At 41.3% G+C, this 19,192-nt stretch overlaps 1 protein-coding gene across 1 annotated transcript; it reads left to right on the top strand.

Annotated features, from left to right (window-relative positions):
• The first annotated feature begins 546 nt into the window (after positions 1 to 546).
• Positions 547 to 12,333, top strand: lins1 (lines homolog 1). The gene is made up of 7 exons (XM_034680740.1): positions 547 to 809; positions 2,920 to 3,054; positions 3,133 to 3,222; positions 3,444 to 3,576; positions 7,867 to 8,448; positions 8,741 to 8,927; positions 11,538 to 12,333. The coding sequence occupies exons 1-7, from the start codon at positions 567 to 569 to the stop codon at positions 12,313 to 12,315; spliced, it is 2,148 nt and encodes a 715-aa protein (XP_034536631.1). The 5' UTR covers positions 547 to 566; the 3' UTR covers positions 12,316 to 12,333.
• Positions 12,334 to 19,192: the final 6,859 nt, after the last annotated feature.

Raw genomic sequence — 19,192 nt, 5'->3', positions numbered from 1 at the left:
AGATAAAAACTATGGATAAAAACCAGGGAAATAAAAACTAGGGAAATGCCCTCTGCAACAGTAAAGATTGTAGTCCCTTTGTTATGTATGTATTTTTTGTATTTTATGTATCATGTCAAAGAGTTCTTTGAGTTTCCTTATATATAAACTGTGGCTTTTATTACAAAACCAAACATGTGTCTATATTCATAACACCATAAGACTTTTAACCGTTTAATTTTTCAATATTTTGAAAAGTTTATATCTAACTTGGTAGTTTCCCTAACTGATGCACCTTTTAAAAAACAGTTCATATTTTGTTTTACCTGCATAAGATGATTAAATCTTGTTTTTATGTTATTTATAAGTAAAGAAACATATTTGTAGTCTTGTAAACAATCATTTGTAAGACTTGAGTTTGAATAACAACCATTATGAGATGAATAATGATGACAGTCCTATATTACAGTCGTGTTTGCAGTGGTTGACATCCATCCAACTTCTTTTATTTCGAAGGATCTTGATGCAAACATCCGGTCTGGTTTTATTTATTTCCGGTCGCCGATCAAAGCTTCCGTGTTGGTCACATGACTGTTGGAGCCGGAAGAGCCAGCAGCAGCAGCAGGAGCAGCATGGAACTGACAGTGAGCTCCGGAGACCATGCCGGAGACAGCCTGACACAGGTGTACAGCTGCTTCCTGATGGGATCGAGTCCCGGACGGAGCGCGGCAGAGGTGGCGGACCTGGTCCTCTCCGGGATGTGTGGACGGGAGCCCGGTGAGGACATGGCGTGTTGTCATGACAACAGTACGGCGCGGAGCAGCTTCAGTGTGAGTCTTGTTACAGAACTGAGTGGAGTGAGGGACAGTGGGGACTGGGGGTCGCAAGTCTTTGGCACCTATATTCTGGGGGTTGCTGGCTGAAAAGTTTGGGACCCCCTGGATTAAATGACAAATCTTGGAATGAACTTCAGTAGCTTTATTATTACTAGTCCTCTTTCTCAGTCCACTGATTGTTGGCTGTTGACACCTGGTTTCAACATCACTCCTGGAATCAGATCACAGGTGGACATCTTGACTTCAAATGTAGATGTCATCAATGTCATGAGAGTTTATAACACTGCAGCGTGGTGTGGTGTAGTTTTCACTGATAGTCCACAGAGCTGTAGAAGAACAACAGGCTTCATGATCACCTGCTCTTCTTTACCTCCCACTGAGAGCAGCCAGTTACCTCCCTCTCCCTCTCCCTCCCTCTCCCTCCCCCTCTCCCTCTCCCTAACCCTTGCATTTTTTCTTCTTTGTGGAATTTGACGTTTCTTTAAAGTTGAATGTAGCTAGATGGGGTCACATACAGTGCTGTGAAAAAGTATTTCCCCCCTTCCTGATCTCTTATATTTTTGCACATTTTTCACACTTAAATGTTTCAGATCATCAAACAAATGTTAATATTAGACAAAGATAACCAGAGTAAACATTAAATGCAGTTTTTAAATGATGATTTTATTTCTTAAGGGAAAAAAGTTATCCAAACCCTCCTGACCCTGTGTGAAAAAGTAATTGCCCCCTAAACCTAATAACTGGTTGTGCCACCCCTGGAGGAAATAACTGCAATCAAGTGTTTGTGATGACTGGCGATGAGTCTTTAACATCGCTCTGGATGAGTTTTGGCTCACTCCTCTTCACAGAATTGTTTTCATTCAGCCACACTGGAGGGTTTTCCAGCATGAACGGCCTGTTTAAGGTCATACCACAGCATCTCAATCAGACCCAAGTCCGGACTTTAACGAGGCCACTCCAAAACCTTCATTTTGTTTCTTTTAAGCCATTCAGAGGTGGACTTGGAGGTGTGTTTTGGATCATTGTCCTGCTGCATAACCCAAGTGTGCTTAAGCTTGAGGTCTCGAACTGATGGCCGGACATTCTCCTTCAGGATTTTCTGGTAGAGAGCAGAATTCATGGTTCCATCAATCACAGCAAGTCGCCCAGGTCCAGACCCAGCAGAGCAGCCCCAGAACATCACTCTACAACCACCATGTTTCACTGTTGGTATGATGTTCTTTTTATCAAATGCTGTGTTGGTTTTAGGCGAGATGTAATGAGACACACACACCTTCCTTTTGTCACATCAGTCCACAGAATGTTTTCCCAGAAGTCTCGGGGATCATCAGGATATTTTTAGTGATTGTAAGACGAGCCTTTGTGTTCTTTTGGTCAGCAGTGGTTTTCTCCTTGGAACTCGCCCATGGATGCTGTTTCTGCCTGGTCTCTTTCTTATTGTTGAATCATGGACACTGACCTGAACTGAGGCAGGTGAGGCCTGCAGTTCTTCAGAAGTGGTTCTGGGTTCTTTTGTGACCTCCTGGATGAGTCGTCGCTTTGCTCTTGGAATCATTTTGGTAGGCCCGCCACTCCTGGGAAGGTTCACCACTGTTCCAAGCCTTCTCCATTTGTGGATAATGGCTCTCACTGTGGTTCTCTGGAGTTCAAAAGACTTTGTTTCTCATCTGTTCTGGAATTTATTTGGATCAACAGGTCTGGCAGTAATCAGGTCTGGGTGTGGCTAGTGAAATTGAGCTCAGCTTTTCAAAAAAATCAGGTTTATCACATTTGATTTGTGATATAACAAGGGGGGGGGGATACTTTTTCACACAGGGTCAGGTGGGTTTGGATAACTTTTTCCCCTCAATAAATAGAATCATCATTTAAAAACCGCATTTAGTGTTTACTTTGTATAATATCAAGATTTGTTTGATGATCTGAAACATTTAAGTGTGAAAAATGTGCAAAAATATTAGAAATCAGGAAGGGGGCAAATACTTTTTCACAGCACTGTAATCCCAAGTTGAAATGACCCTTAACTTATCATTCCAACAAATCTTGCTAGAAGTGATCATGTGTATAGTGAACTCTGTGGTCACATTAGTTATCCTCTGTGTTGAAGCCGTACATCAGCCTGAGTCTGGTGGCGAGGATTACCCGCAGCCTGACATCACAGAGCTTCAACCCAGCTGTGAAGTCATACTCTGAGGAAGTGATGAGGGTGATGCTGGAAGATATGGATCTCATGTCACATCTTGTGAGTGGCTCTGTTTCATAAGTTTGAATCTTACTTCTATTCTTTATACTGACATGTAAATATCCCACTGCTCCACAGGTCCATCACTTCCAGTCTGAAGACCAGATCATCTCACATCTGGCTGCCAAGAGCGTGTCAGTCTGTGTTTTCTATGTCCTCCAAACTTCAGTGAGTTCTGTAGTCTGTGTTTTTAAAAATATGTCTCAGATATCAATGCAATAATTCTCTCTGTGTGTTTTCCATTTCTCGTGATAGCAGAGATTCAGAGATTCAGACAGAGTGGTGAAAGTGGTACAGATCTGATGAGCAGTGGTTAGCACTGAGTAACACTGACATGGTGTACCATGTTCAGGTTTTTAATTAGTAAAAGACTTCATTTGATTCCTCAGGGTACCATCAGTCCTGTGATGAGACAGACGTGTGAGCAGGCGTTCCACAGCTCAGTCCCAGGCACCATGCTAGACGCCTGTCTGTGGTCACTCACTGAGGTCTTCAAAAACCTTCTGAAAGGAGCTCATCAAGGTATAGTTCAGTGGGTTCCCTGTCCCTTTGTTCAGTTTCCCTGATCCAGGACTGACACAGAGTGTCACACTCAATTCTACCCCCCCTAAAGTAGGAGCAGTCAGTCACTGAGTGTCTGAAAGAATGTTTAATGGGATGAAGTTAAAAAGGGCTGACTGTAACCATGACAGTACTGGATTATTAAAGCCAGTGCTCACAGAGATGTTAAAAAGTTTAAAGGTAACAGATACGGTTTTGAACAAATTAACCACAGCTGACAACTGTCTGCTCTAAATCTCACTCTAAAGTTCAGGCTTTAGAAGAGGGTTTTGTTTTTATACTGATCAATCTGATATGTTACAGTAGGTCAGAATTATGTCAAGGCCCTCTTTTCCACCCATAATAAAGGGACCTCTTTGAGGTTTAGTCCTTACACGTGTCACTCCCCAATTATGTAAAAATAACTCTTTCTCAGTCCCTCCAGGAAATTGGGATATCGTGATCGCAACTATCAACGCAAATTCAACCAATCAGAGCGATTTCTGTGCGGCCTCGCAATTTTATACAATCACCGCAACTTACCCGCAAACTTGACCAATCCCCTTAACCTCAGCCCAATATCATGGTGGAACATAAACGTCCTCACTTCCTGATCGGCACTTTTCAACAGCAGAACACACACGGAGAACGGGTGAGAAGACAGCAGGCAGGACAAGTGACGATGACAACGTGGTTATTTATAGATACTCAAATACCCTTTTACTATTGAGAAGCTATAATTGTATTTGTTTACAATGTATTTGTTTCTAGTACAACAGTGTTTACAAAGTAGGAGGGAAATATTAATAAAAAACACTGAACAAACATTATGAAACAGCACATATACAACACAGTGTCTGTTGAAAACACAATCTTTTGTTTGTTTCAGGAACAATATTTGACCAATTTGAATGATTTGAATTTAATGCCAGTTATTCATTCATTCAAATTTGGGAAAGGGTCTATCTCCTACTCAGTTTGAAGTTAAATAATATGGTTTTTAATTGTTTAACTATATGCAGTGCAGTATTTAAGTCTGGCAGATTAAGATGGAGACTCTCTGTGATGTTACCTGTGTGCAAATAATAATAATAATAATAATAACAAGAATAAGAATACATTTTATTTAGAAGCACCGTTCAAAACACTCAAGGTCTGTTGAGCCGCATTTTGTAATAACGGTGCATTTTGTAATAAACGTCCAAAATGTAAAAACTTTTTCATTTCATTTTGTAGTAAACTGCCGCATTTTGTAATAAACTGCCCCAACGCATTTTGTAATAATCTTCTCAAAATGTAATAACTTATTACATAATGCGGCAAAATTTATTACAAAATGCATTGGGGCAGTTTATTACAAAATGCGGCAGTTTATTACAAAATGCAGCTTATTACAAAATGAAATGAAAAAGTTATTACACTTTGGACGTTTATTACAAAATGCACCGTTATTACAAAATGCGGCTCAACAAGGTCACTTTACAGACAGAATAAAACATAATAAATAAAAACAACGTGATAAAATAAATAAAAAAAGCAGAGTTACACCAAGTTATAATGAGGCAGTGAAATTAGACAAGGAATGCAGTTTGAAACAGGTGAGTTTTAAGTTTGGATTTGAACAGAGGTAGTGAGTCAGAGCTATGGATGTCTGGTGGGAGTGAGTTCCAGAGTTGGGCAGCAGAGCGACTGAAAGCTCTGCTCCCCATGGTGCTGAGACAGGCAGGGGGCACAGAGAGGTGGAGAGAGGAGGAGGACCTGAGGGAGCGAGAGGGGGTGACGATGTGGAGCAGACAGATACGGGGGGGAGAGGTTGTGAATGGCCTTGAATGTGTACAGGAGGATTTTGAAATTTATTCTGAGTTTGACCGGGAGCCAGTGGAGCTGCTGGAGGACGGGGTTGATGTGGTGAAAGGAGGGGGTTCTAGTGATGGTGTGGGCTGCAGAGTTTTGGACCAGTTGAAGTTTATGGAGGGATTTGTGAGGGACACCGAAGAGGAGAATTACAATAATCCATACGGGAGGTGACGAGACTGTGGACCAGGATAGCAGTGGTGTGAGGAGTGAGAGAGGGGCGGAGACGGTTGATGTTGCAGAGATGGAAGTATGCAGACCGGGTTATGTTATTGATGTGAGAGTGGAAAGAAAGTGAGCTGTTGAGGATGACACCCAGACCAAATCAAGTATATTTTGTTCAAATAGTTGAAATCTCAAGCATTTTTTAGTAAGGCGTCCAACAACATTAAAAACAACTGCCAATCATTTAGCATATTTACTTGCCCCTGAGATGTTATTGGGGAAAAAAGGTTAAAGAAGAATCACAACTTTCACGACAATTTTTTCAAAAAGCTGTCACAAAATCAGGCTTTTTGGGACGCAACAATCACAAAAAAAAACATGAAATCCTGGAGGGACTGATTTATGCTGATTATAATGTCTTCTATTCATAACACCACTCTAAATCTACATCTATCATTTGACCTCCTCTAAACACACGTGCTGAAATGACAGGTATTTAGAAAGATGAAAAACGTACTTCTGACACCAGTGTAGGCATGTTGTGAAGACACCAACATTACAGTGAAGCTTGCTTTAAAAATACACCTTGTTTTTCTTTATTCATCAAAAAATGACTTTGAATTATTTTCTCTGTTTTAAAATACTGGGATTTATGGAGGAGCAGTGAGCTCAGCTCTCTTGTATTTGGAGGAAGTTTATCATCGCAAAGAGTTTATCACTACCAGCAGATCAGCTGAGTGGATTTCTATTAATCAGCTGTTTACACAAACACATTTTTTTATTAAACCCCCACGAAAACCTAAAACACTGGAGAAGCTACAGCTGCAGAATGGTTGTTATTTCTGTTTAAAAAAACAATTGAAAGGCTGAATCAGTCATTTAGATTCTGACCAACAAGTCCTCAGTCCAGTTGTTCAAAAGTTTGATCTGGATTAGAATGACACTGATTTGAAAATCCACCTTCTTGCAGCAGTATCGATGTTCAAAATCCACACAAACTGAGAGATCCTTGCAGCTGCATTGTTTTGAATATTTACTGTTTGATATTGAAACTAACCTCTTATTTTTTTAGAGCTCTAAACCGACCATGTCCCAGCAGCAATACAGAAACTAAAGAACAGAATATAAAGACAATGTCTAAAGCAGGCGTGTCCAAAGTACAGCCCGGGGGCCAATCGCGGCCCAAGGTCCATTTATTTGTGGCCCCAAGCTTCCATCTTAAAATGTGTTATTTATAGCACAGAAATTAATCACATTCTGAATCATCTGTACATTTGCAGTTTCTTTCAGCTTCATGGACTAACTGTCTAAAGCCAAAGCACTGGGGATTCTGCAAGATGGCAATAAAGAAGAAACGCAAGAACTCTTAAAGCTGACAGGTTTTCAAATTACTGTTTTTATCATGATGTGAAAATGTTCTTGATGAACACAAAAAGTTCAGAAGACACAAAAGAGAACAAAAGACAAGATCAAAATTATGAAATTGTGCAGAAAAGGCGAAATTTGGTGCATAAAAAATGTTCAGAACTCAGGAAAATAATTATTTAGTTCTTAAAATGTTGTCTGCTGGTCAGAACAGTCTCAAAAACAACATGAAAAAGAAGTGTGATGACATCCAGAACATGATCCTGCCATAGAAAGATAATGAGACAATATTTTTCCCACATTGCCCGACCCTAATGAAAAACATTTTCCTCCAGAAGAAGATAAAGTTTGCTCATGTTTACGTGGCTTGTGGAGAACTGAGGACTACCTAGTTACAGATTTATTGAGAAGAAAAATAAAATAATTGTTATTAAATAGAGATTTCATACATACCTTTTATGATGACTAAGTCTAGGTAGGAGCCACTGGCCCTGAGGTATTCTGACAACATCAAATGTGGCCCTCCTGGAAAAAAGTTTCAACATCTTTGTGAAAATGTTGTTCTGTGACCAGTTTAAAAGTTCTCTTATATTTCGTTCCTGTAATCCAGTCTGATTCCAGTCCTCTGCTGGGATCAGGATAATCCATATTTTGTGGGTCAAAGTTTTCCCAATCCTTCTCCAAACACAACAAACCAAGACTGGATTACCTGATCTTATCTGATTTCATATTTTACTATTTGTTCAACTTGTTTTTAGACTTCCGAGGGTTAACTTTGATTTAGCTTTAATCCAGTTAGACTACCTTTGAAAAGCTTGGCCCAGAATGCAGAACCCAAGGTTGTTGCTTGTACCTTCTCTTTCTGAAGCACGTGTTTTCTTCCATCAGAGATCTTTGGGAGACTCCTCGCAGCTTTTGACTCGAGCCTGAGCTCTTTGTGTTCAGACTTTCTCCCCGAGGACAGAAGGACTCGGTGTTCAGGGGATTTTACCAGCAGCAGACTCTGGGAGACGACACTCTGCCTCCTGCTGGACCTGCTGGAGGTGCTGACTGCATCCACTTTGATATGCGGAGCTTCAGTGAGTCTGAGAAGTCAGAGGTTGACTCACATCCACTCCTCAGCTCTTCTGGAAACAATCAGCGGCTCCTCTGAGTATTTTGTGAGGAAGCGAGCGGTGCTGCTCCTAAAGAGAACCGTGCTGCAGAAGGCAGGAGAGGACTGGGCTTCAGGAGAGGTGCTGCTCTCTGGGCTGAAACACGAACACTTCAGCTCTGATATGAATAGGCTGGCTCAGAGTGTGCTGACAGCCGTCGCTGCTGATTGGCTGAAGACGGTTCATGTGGAATCTGCCTCTTTCTTTGGAGGAACCCGAGCGATCCGTGATGAAGACCAGAAACCAGACTGTGTGATGCTCAGAGGTGTCAGCCTGCTGCTGCTCAAGACCACAGAGCTCCACATCCAGTCAGCAGGTGGAAACACACACACACAGACACACACACACACACACACACACACACATACACACTGTGAGCCTTCTGTTTGTGTTTAAGGTTTGTGATGTTTATCGTGTCCCTTGTGAACAAAGCAGTAACTCACTTCTTTGGAGATAAACAGATAAAAGATGCAGCATGTTTATATATCAGTGATGCAGTAAATGGTTGAACACTGATTATAGTGTATCCACACCAGGAGGCGCACCTCTGAGTGTGTGCTGGGTTGCTGTGCTCATACCCTCCCTGTGATCCCTGTGTCGTCTCACAGCAGGTTCCAGCAGTGCAGCAGAGGTTTATCGGTACCTGCAGAGTCTGTGGAGCTTCCTGAGGAGGTTCAGTGTTGAGCTGAGCGAGGCCCCTCACCGCTGCTGTTGGGTCAGCCTGCTGTTTGGAGACCAGGATGATGACATGATTGAGGCTGCCAAAACTTCACTCTCTATATTCCTCCACCACAGGTACAGTAGATACCACAGACTGTAGTAAAGAGGAGCTCTGTGTCGTCATCCATTGGTTTCCAAAAAGTTTTATGAGTCCCAAAGATGGGGGTCACAATACTAGAAGTTCTGACCCAACTTATCTTTTGGTCAACCTAGATACAGGCAACAAGTCAGGGCTGAGGCTGCTTTTGGTTTCTAGACAAACAGTTGTACTTTGAACTCGCCTGTCAGTTAAATCAGTGGTGCCAATTTTTTGCAAATCAATGCATTATTCTTCAGAAGTTATGCATGGAAGACACAGTCCTTATTTAGTCAAGTCAAATCAAGTCAAATGTATTTATAAAGCATGTTTAAAAACACAGCAGAGGGCTAACCAAAGTGATGTACAATGCATAAAAAACACAATGTGAGACCAAACCAAACAATTATTGAAAAAAGAGACAAACAAACAACATGGAGAACACAACATTTGGGATTGAAAACTATTCAGGGCTAGAGTGAGCACCTCCTCACTCTGACATCAATCAATCAATCAATCTTTATTTGTATAGCGCCAAATCACAACAAACATTATCTCAAGACTCTTTTACAAACATAGGAGGTCTAGACCACTCTATGTCAAATTGTGAACAGAGACCCAACACCAAGACAGGATAAGACTCAGTCTGACCCCACCTTAATCCACCATGAGCATTACACATCGCAGTATTTAGCTAGTTACAGTGGTGAGGAAAAACTTCCTTTTAACAGGCAGAAACCTCGAGCAGAACCAGACTCATGTTAGACAGCCATCTGCCTCGACTGAGTTGGGTCTGGAAAGACAGATAGAGGGGAGTAAGAGAGAGAAGTGATAGTGATGAGACGAGTCGTAGAAGCTGTTGCTGCTGGAGTCCAGCACGTCAGTATCAGCTGGAGTCCAGAACGTTTGCAGCAGGAGGACGTCTATGGCAGCTCAGAGGAATCTACGAGACAAGGGAGCTCAGGGACTCCAGAAAGGTCTATGGTTAGGAACTTTAATGGGGCAGGGAGAGTTAAAGTAAGTGATGAGGGGGTTGGGGGGAAGGGGGTGAGCTAGGATCCCAGTGTGTCAGTGTGCCAGTTCCCCCGGCAGTCTAGGCCTATAGCAGCATGACAAAAGCTGGTCCAAGCCTGATCCAGCTCTAACTATAAGCTTTGTCAAAAAGGAAAGTTTTAAGTCTACTCTTAAAAGTGGAGAGGGTGTCTGCCTCCCGGACCCTGATTGGTAGATGATTCCAAAGGAGAGGGGCCTGATAACTGAAGGTTCTACCTCCCATACTACTTTTAGAGATTTTAGGTACAACTAGCAAGCCTGCATGTTGGGAGCGTAGAGTTCTAGAGGGGTAATAGGGCACTATGAGCTCTTTAAGATACGAAGGTGCCTGATTTTTAAGGGCTTTGTAGGTTAAAAGAAGGATTTTAAATTCTATTCTACATTTTATTGGGAGCCAGTGTAGAGAAGCTAGCACTGGAGAAATCTCTCCATAAGTGCATGTCCGTAGCATGTTTGTGCATGAGTATATTTACTGTATAATAAACGTATGTGTGTAGCATGATCAAAGAAACGCCAAAGTGTTAAACTTGAATTTCCCAATGGGGATTAATAAAGTACTTTCTTCATCTTCTTAATATCTAGCAAAGCCAACATTTGGACCAATCACAGTTAATGAGGTTCACTTTACTGTGGTATGCAGTTTCAGTTTCAAAGGATTACATTAAGGTCTGCAATACAGCACAGAGGCATGAACCAGGCTGAGTTAGCTTATCCTCATATCCTTCCACTCAAGAGAATGGCCCTGCATTCAGTCCTGTCTCAGATGAGTCTCAATTTCACTGTATCTAAGCAAGTCACATGTTGGGTGGAATCTGGCTTACTGCAGTGTTTTGAAGCTGTGGTTTAATGCCGATATACGGGCTTAAAGCATGCTGCAAAAGTTCCATCAGATACAGATTTACTAAAAGAAGGGATCTCACTGCCAAGGATGATAAAAAAGGCAGCTATCAGAGCAATCTCAAGAGGTAAAGAACTTTAGTAGAGCAACAGAGGTGATGAACAGACACAGATCCCAGTGTTAAAGATCACACAAACATATTCAGATTCAGATTCAGATTCAGAATACTTTATTAGTCCCAGAAGGGCAATTCAGTTTAACAGTCAACCTGTCCATAGTACAAATATACAGTAAAGGAAATAAATAACAAGTCGTGACATCAGCAACTACCACAACCAGTGACCATACAGCAGAGCAGGTTGCTTGGTAGTTCTCGTTGTATTCTGCCTTTTGTGCATTTAGCAGCCTTATGGTGGAAGGAATAAAATAATTAGCGGTTTGTTTTCAGTACCGGCACATAATACTGCCCACCTGACGGCATGATTGAAAATTCACTGCTAAGTATGTGTTCTGGTTGGGTCTAAATTCTGTTCGCTCTCTGGACCTCCCGCACTGTCCAAAGAGAGCAGAGGTCCTTAAGCTGTTATTAGTTGTTGAAAGTGCCTATCTTGCAGACTTAAACATAGTCCAATGATTTGTAGTGATGACATGGTGCAGGAGACCTGCAGGCATCATGTTTTCAGAGTCAGTGACCTGAGCTGCTTGTCTCTTCCTGCAGGCGGTGCTCTGGGTTGGATGATTCTGCTGAGCTGGAAGCTGCCTGTGCTTCTGGTAACAACCCTCACTGCATCTTCCTGCTTCTGCTCCAAAGCATCTCCTTCGACCACAGCATTCTCCTTGACTTCCTCATCTCCACGGAAACCTGTTTCCTGGAGTATTTTGTGCGATACCTGAAGTACCTCACAGCCAACTGGCAGGGCTTCGCTGCAGCATGTAGGAGAATCAGTGAGTCGGACTGTTGTCTGTCTCTCCAGCAGTGCTCTCCTGCCGCATGTGGTGCTGATGCCTTTGAGTCGACCGTTAAAGTGGAGTCATTTGGGCCTCGTCTTGTGCAATATGGCAGTTCTGGGGAGTCAGATCCAGAGGACATGGAGGTTGTACAGGATGAGCTGAGGACATTTGTTCATGAAAAGAGTATATCAAGTGTCTTGGAGGTGAAACAGGAGATAAGTGGACCGATAGAACCTGTTAGACAGAAACAGGATGAGTCTTCACTGAATAAAGCGAACTCTGCACTGGAAAGAGAAGCAGAAGGGTCATCATCACAGACTTTACACAGCGAGCAAACCGGACCAAATCTGCCACCTCTGTCAGGACAGGAGACATGTGAAACATCACACAGAGCAGTCCTCTGTGTGACTCAGCTCAGAGAGGTGGTGACAAGACTGCAGGCTAAAAAACTCTTCCCTTACAACCCATCTTCACTTTTAAAACTCTTAGCACAGGTAGAGAAGTGTTCCCAGCAAAACCATCCATCACATTGTAATAAATCATAAACTTGTTTTCTTCTGTTTTGTCAGTTTATGTAATTTGTACAAGCTTGTGTTCAGACCAAAATGGAAGCATATTGTTGTGTGATTAAATTAACAATGATACCCAGCTCTAAATCGCCACTAAAACCATCACCCCTGCCATCCTCTCTACCCACACAAACTGCCTCACTGACCTTAGAAACTGAATGAGCAAAAAACTTCCTCAAACTCAACTCCAATAAATCTGAAATCATCCTCATTGGCCCCAAATCCCTCCTCCCCTCCACCTAGAACTTCTCACTGAGCATCAACAACCACACAGTCACATCCTCCCCAGTAGTCTGTAACCTCTGCATCATCCTCGCCCCACTCTCTCCTTCAAACCACACATTAGAAATGTCACCAAAAACATCCTTCTTCCACCTCTGCAACATTGCACGCCTCGCCTCAACTCAACTCAACATTATTTATATATCACCTTTCATATATTTAAACATGCAGCCCAAAGTGCTTCACAAAATAACAGAGACAGAAAACAACAGCAATGGTAAAATTATAAAAGGCATGATTATAAATAAAATACTTCAAAATAAAACCAATACAGTAAAATTAATAAAAATAAGTAAGAGTGGAAAGAAAAATTTAAAATAAGGTAGCGTTGACAAGATCAGATGAATACAGTGAATAAAATACATGAATAATAAAATAATAATAAAATAAGATAAATAAATGTTAAAGCTATAATAATAATGCTTAAAATAATAATAATGCAGTCCAGGGCTTAAAATAAATTGCTCCAAATTGAAAGCTAGATTAAAAAGGTAAGTCTTAAATTTACTTTTAAAAACATACAGAGAGCTTGCCGTTTTAATGTCCAGAGGCAGAGCTCCACAGCTTAGGGGCATAAAAGCAGAAAGCTCTCTCTCTTTGTGTGAGACACACGAGGAACATTTAAAAGGGAAGCATTGGAGGACCTCAGTGATCGGGCTGGAACATAAAATGACAGGAGATCAGTGATGTTTGGAGGAGCAAGGCTGTTAAAAGTTTTAAAGGTGACATATCACGCTTTTTTCATCAATATATATTGGTCTAAGAGGTCCCCAAAACATGTCTTTAAAGTTTATGCTCAAAAAACACTTTGAAATCAGATTTTGGTCTGCCTGAAAATCCCTCTTCTTCAGTCCTCCTCAGAACACTCTGTTTTCTCTCTGACCACGCCCCCTCAGGAAGTGGATGTGCCTCGGCTCTCCAGCACGTTGATCTAATGTTTACATGTTGGCTGAATATACACGGCTGCTCAGAGATCACGTTACTTCAACCCTCTGAATCTGATCCAGAATCTGATCCTGACGGAGAGGCGCCTGTAGCAGGACCTTTCTGAACCATTGGTCATAGATTTAGTGTTTCTTGTTGTTTTATTTATCAGTATGTAGACGTGTGTCTTGGTACACAGCTATGAACATGTAGCTATGTGGCTATGCTAACTAGCGCTAGCACTTATCCATGATAAATAAAAATCATCCACTAGATCTTCAAATCTGCAGGCCTGGGGAGTAAAACCGACCTCTGCCAGAAAGGCAGCGGGACCTTTTCTGAAGGATTGGTCAAAGATTTAGTGTTTCTTGTTGTTTTATTTGTCAGTATGTAGATGTGTGTCTTGCTACACAGCTACAGCTACGACATGTAGCTATGTAGCTATGCTAACTAGCGCTAGCACTTATCCATGAAAAATAAAAATCATCCACTAGATCTTCAAATCTGCAGACGTGGGGAGTAAAACTGACCTTTGTGTTTATTAAGACAGCCTACAACTAGCATGCCTCCCTCCTAAGCTCCTTGTTAGCACACATGTGTGCAGGTAATGAAAAACAGAGGAGGGATTCAGTATTATTTTATACAGTCTATGGGCTGAACAAGCTCCGAGCTCTGACTCCGTGACAGACCGGATATTGATGTGACGTAACAAAAACACGGAAGTCTGAAACGGCTCGTTTCACACACATTTACAGAAAGGTGGAGAAATCAGAACAGGGGCAGAATGGATTCTTTTCATTCTCGGGGGGTTTGTAGACAGGGACACATATTTCAGGTAGAGAACCATTAAAAAGTCAATTTTGCATGATATGTCACCTTTAAAAACAAGTAAAAGAACTTTAAAATAATCAATTCCAAAAGAAACAGGGAGCCAGTGCAGAGTTTTTAAAAGAGGTGTGATGTGATCTGATTTATTTTTCCTTGTTAAAACTCTGGCAGCAGCATTTTGAACAAGTTGCAGTTTTCTGAGAGATTTTTGGGGCAAACTGGTAAAAAGGGAGTTGCAGTAATCAATGCAGCTTGTAATAAAAGCATGTATTAAAATTTCGGCATCTTTCTGTGATAAAAAAGGTCTGACTTTATGTTTCTGAGATGATAAAATGAAGTACTTACAACCTTGTTAAAATGAGCATTAAAATTAAAATCTGAATCTAAAACCACTCCCAGGTTTGTGACCTTTGATGTAATTTGAAATCTCTCAGTGTAGTCTCGGGCTGCTTTGGGTCCTATTAAAAGAATTTCAGTTTTATCTTTGTTTAATTTTAAAAAGTTCTTGCTCATCCATGCATTGATGTCAGAAAGGCAGGCGGTGAGGGAGTGAAGAGTGTTTGGGTCATGTGGTGAGACAGAGATGTATAGTCGGGTGTCGTCTGCATAGAAATGGTAAATGACATGATGGCTGGAGATAATGTGTCCGAGTGGTAAGATGTATAAGGAAAATAAAATAGGCCCAAGAATGCCTCCTTGAGGAATTCCACAGTTAAAATCGTGTGTCTGAGACACACAAGCACCAAGGCTGGTAAAAAAGAAGATAAGAACTAAACCATGATACAACATGGTCAGAGAGACCAGCCCATTTCTCAAGCTTCAGATCCTCTCTCCTCCTCTGCTGCCAAAACACTCATACACGCCTTCATAACCTCCAGACTGGACGACAGCAACAGCATCCTTTACGACCTTTCCTCCACTGACCTCCAAAAACTACAATGTGTCCAGAGTTCAGCAGCCCGGTTGCTCACCCACTCCTGCTCTAGAGCCCACATCACACCCATCCTTCAACACCTCCACTGGCTTCCCATTCAGCACCGAATCCACTTCAAGATCCTGCTCCTCAACTACAAAGCCCTTAATAACCTGGCCTCCTCATACCTGACCGACCTCCTCAAACGCCACTCTCCATCTCGCCGCCTCAGATCATTAGGTGCTGAATTCCTGTCCCCCATCACCAAGTCCAAGTACCGCACCTTGGGGGATAGAGCCTTTGCCATCACTGCCCCAACTCTCTGGAACTCTCTCCCTCCACACATCCTCAACTCTGACTCTCTTCAATCATTTAACCACCACCTCAAGACCTTCCTGTTCAAAGAAGCATACAATACATGACCTCTACTCCCGTCCACATCTGTCCCTGTTCTGTTTTATTCATCTGCTTTATTTTTATTTTATTTTTCTGTAAAGCGACTTTGAGTACCATGAAAGCGCCATACATATCCTATCTATTATTATTATTATTATTATTATTATTATTATTATTATTATTATTATTATTATTATTATTATTATTAATAATAATAATTAATTAATTAAACTTGATTTTAAATGGTGTCCTGATCGTGATGAAATCTCAGTACATCAGCATCTCATCACTGATGGCCTCACATGACAAAATGTCATGGAAATGTATTCATTTGAAAATTGAAAATAATTTACACAAATGACGCCTTGCAAGCAGTGTTAAACAATTATTTCCATGAAAAATGTAAGATTACCCAATCGATTTCTATTGCACTACTGTGTGAGGAATATTTGCTGTCTAAAGTCCAAAGTTTGTCCAAAATGAGATAAGGTACTTCCACAGCCCTGACCTCCCATTTTGAGGTCAAGTAGGAGGATGAACTCCAGTCACTGAGCTTCAGTTATCACACAGTTGTCCGGTAAGCAGCCACTGCTGTCACCTTGACTCAAGAATCTAAGGGGACGTGTGGATCTCTGCTCTTGTCCTGGTCCTTGTCTCGGCAACATCACCCCTTGGTTTCTGAGGAGGGGTTATGAAGTCCAAAGTCCAAAGGTTACCATGTTGGAAACGCTGACTAACTTCAGATGAATCTACAGTAGAAACAGTCAAAGAGGTGGAGTGGAGGCCCCAGCTTTGCCTCCTGGAAAATAGCTACAACATACAAGCTGTCCATTCGTCTCAGTAAAGCCTACAACTATGCTTAATTATTATTATTAGGGGTGTAACGATTCTTTTGAACAACCAGTCGATTCGTATCATGATTCGTGGTTGCTGATACGATTAAAGGACGATATTGGTTCATTTAGAACGATTCGATCCAAACGATTCAGTGACTTGAAATCGATTCATTAACTTTTTAGCTAAAAATTCAACCAGTGTGACTGTGAAATAAATCCCTTGATACTGGACAGTCCTAGAGTCCTGTTGTTTCTTGTAAGAGAATCAGGTGTAAATTAATTCTGGATATAAACTTTGTGTGAAATCCCATGGCGCCTTAGTAGGTGGTTAGATAGATTTGTGGTGTTGCCGTGGTAACTTTACTTGACCTTTACATATCCTACAAACAGCGAGCGAATTATTTAGAACATCTCCGTCTTTGTAAAAGCCAAAGTGTTTCCACCATAGACTGTATAAAATATGGATATCAGTGACGTCACCCATCTGTTTCTGAAGAGCTGTTTTGAAGCCAATCGTTGGCGGCAGCCATATTGCTGCTGCAGAGCGATTGTGACGTAAAGAGGCGGAGTTTGAGCCTCCTAGCCAACAGCTACAGTGTTCCCACCTGTCAATCAAGTCAGCTGTGCCTCTCATTGGAAGACTCGTAATCTCAATATCTTAGAAATTGCCATTTTGTTGTCTGCTGGAGCGTGGCGATGACGTCACAGACAGGCAGCCTGAATTGAGTAACGTTTAATGTCTTTATCATTAAAACACCTCCATATAAAGTCTGCCGTGCTTAAATCCAATGTGTTGTTTCCTAGTATGGATACAATCCATTTATTACCTTTAAAAACGATGTTACATCCATATATGTCGTCCTGAAGACCAACTTGCCGAGCACAGATCGATGTAGTCGGATCATAGGAATATAAATTGATACATCGATGTAGTAGATGAATCGTTACCCCCTTATTAATTCTGCATAAATCTTAGTGACTGTTCATCTGTCTCTAATGGTTCTCAGTGTCACTGTAAATAGTAAGTTACATGGAGGCTTCACTCTGGCTTGAATTTGTCTGCCTGCTCTTAATTCAGATGTTTATTTATAGAGGGAAATAAATCATCCCCAGATTACCACTGGTGGGAACGGGGATGTCATTACGGGGGGTTTTGTTCCTCCTGCTTTTACTCTCCATACAGACTGTTTTTCCAGTAGACACCAAAGCCTGCATGAAATCCAGATCCTACATTTTTAAGCTGAATATGTAAAAAGAGATCATCCAGCTCTGGTCTGTGGAGGAATCAAGACATTTATTGAGAGACTGATTGAGAAACATCACCGGCCTGTAAACCAACTCTTAGGGGTGAAAAAAGTCAAACAAAGGCTTGTGATCCCAAACAACACTTCACTAAAACTTTTCTTTTCTTTGTCATCCATCTATATGTGTCTGTCCAGTTTATGTTTCAGTGCATTTGAGCATCAAATGGCTCATCAATACAAAATAGATGATATGAAAGTGAGAGAGGTGTAGAAACATTTACATTACCTCTGCATTATCTTATAAATGTTTCTTCTGTTTGTTTCAACCTAACAGGAACTTAACTAGTACCTTTTCATGTAGCTGTCCAGTTAATTATTAGTCCAGTCATCACAGAGCTTTATTGATTTAGCCCGACACTGAGTACCAGTACATTGTTTGCTCTGTCAGTACACACACCCAACCTAAACCCCAGAGGGAGGGAGGGAGCTGCCTGTAAACGCACTTTAAACTCACATACACACCCCATACGATCCTTAAGGGTGAGCACACAAGAGAAGAAAGTTAATCTTAATATAAAACTTTAAGATGGAAATGTTTGTTTCCTACAGATTGATTGACCTTTAGATAGCCTTTGTAATAAAGTAAATGTAGAGGTCTCAAAGTCTGCCCCCTCAATGTAAACAGATGGGACATGGGTCAAACTATAATACCTAAATACAGGTCATATAAATGTTACTTAAAGATGGTTTCTGTCACAATAGTTAGTTATTGTGTACTGATTTATGTCACAGTACACATTCTTCTTACAGGTTTAGTTTGAATTTGTTATTAGATGCTGGCATCATCTGATGATTGGCAGATCTGTTGACCAATGAGGCTCCTGCATTGCTGTGTGCACCGGATTATCAGAATAGAGGAGGAACGGTGGGAGGAAATGTAACAAACACTTATACAAGTGTTAATCTTTCCATAATCGTGAGTGTCTGCTTCAAACCTACACAATAATCTGTTCTGCTGTGGACTGGACCCACCTGAGGGAGCGACAACACTTTATCAGTGGGTTTAATGTGTAGTGATTTAGAGGAGGGCTCCACCTACCAGATGTGTACTGTCAGCAGGGCCTAAAATTGAATTGTTTACCTCATCTGCCATTGGCTAGTGACCTCCAAAAATGTACTGGCCAAAAATATTTTTCACTTGCCAAATAAAAAAATCCTACCTTATTTGATTAAGAATCATTACCATACGTTTTTATCAAAAGTGTGACCTTTCACATTGACTGAGTGAGCCAAATGTCTGTCTCACAGCTTTAACAGGAATGTCTTTAACCTGATCGTGTCCTGCCTCTTTGTTTATCCTTTTTGTTTGTGGTGGTTACCTCTCGGGAATGTGTCGCCACATCTTCCTCCAAACGCTCTTCCCGCCGTGC

The sequence above is a fragment of the Notolabrus celidotus genome, chromosome 3 (assembly GCF_009762535.1).
Source record: "Notolabrus celidotus isolate fNotCel1 chromosome 3, fNotCel1.pri, whole genome shotgun sequence".
In the NCBI taxonomy this organism is placed as follows: domain Eukaryota; kingdom Metazoa; phylum Chordata; class Actinopteri; order Labriformes; family Labridae; genus Notolabrus; species Notolabrus celidotus.
This window is presented reverse-complemented; position numbering and strand designations above follow the sequence as displayed.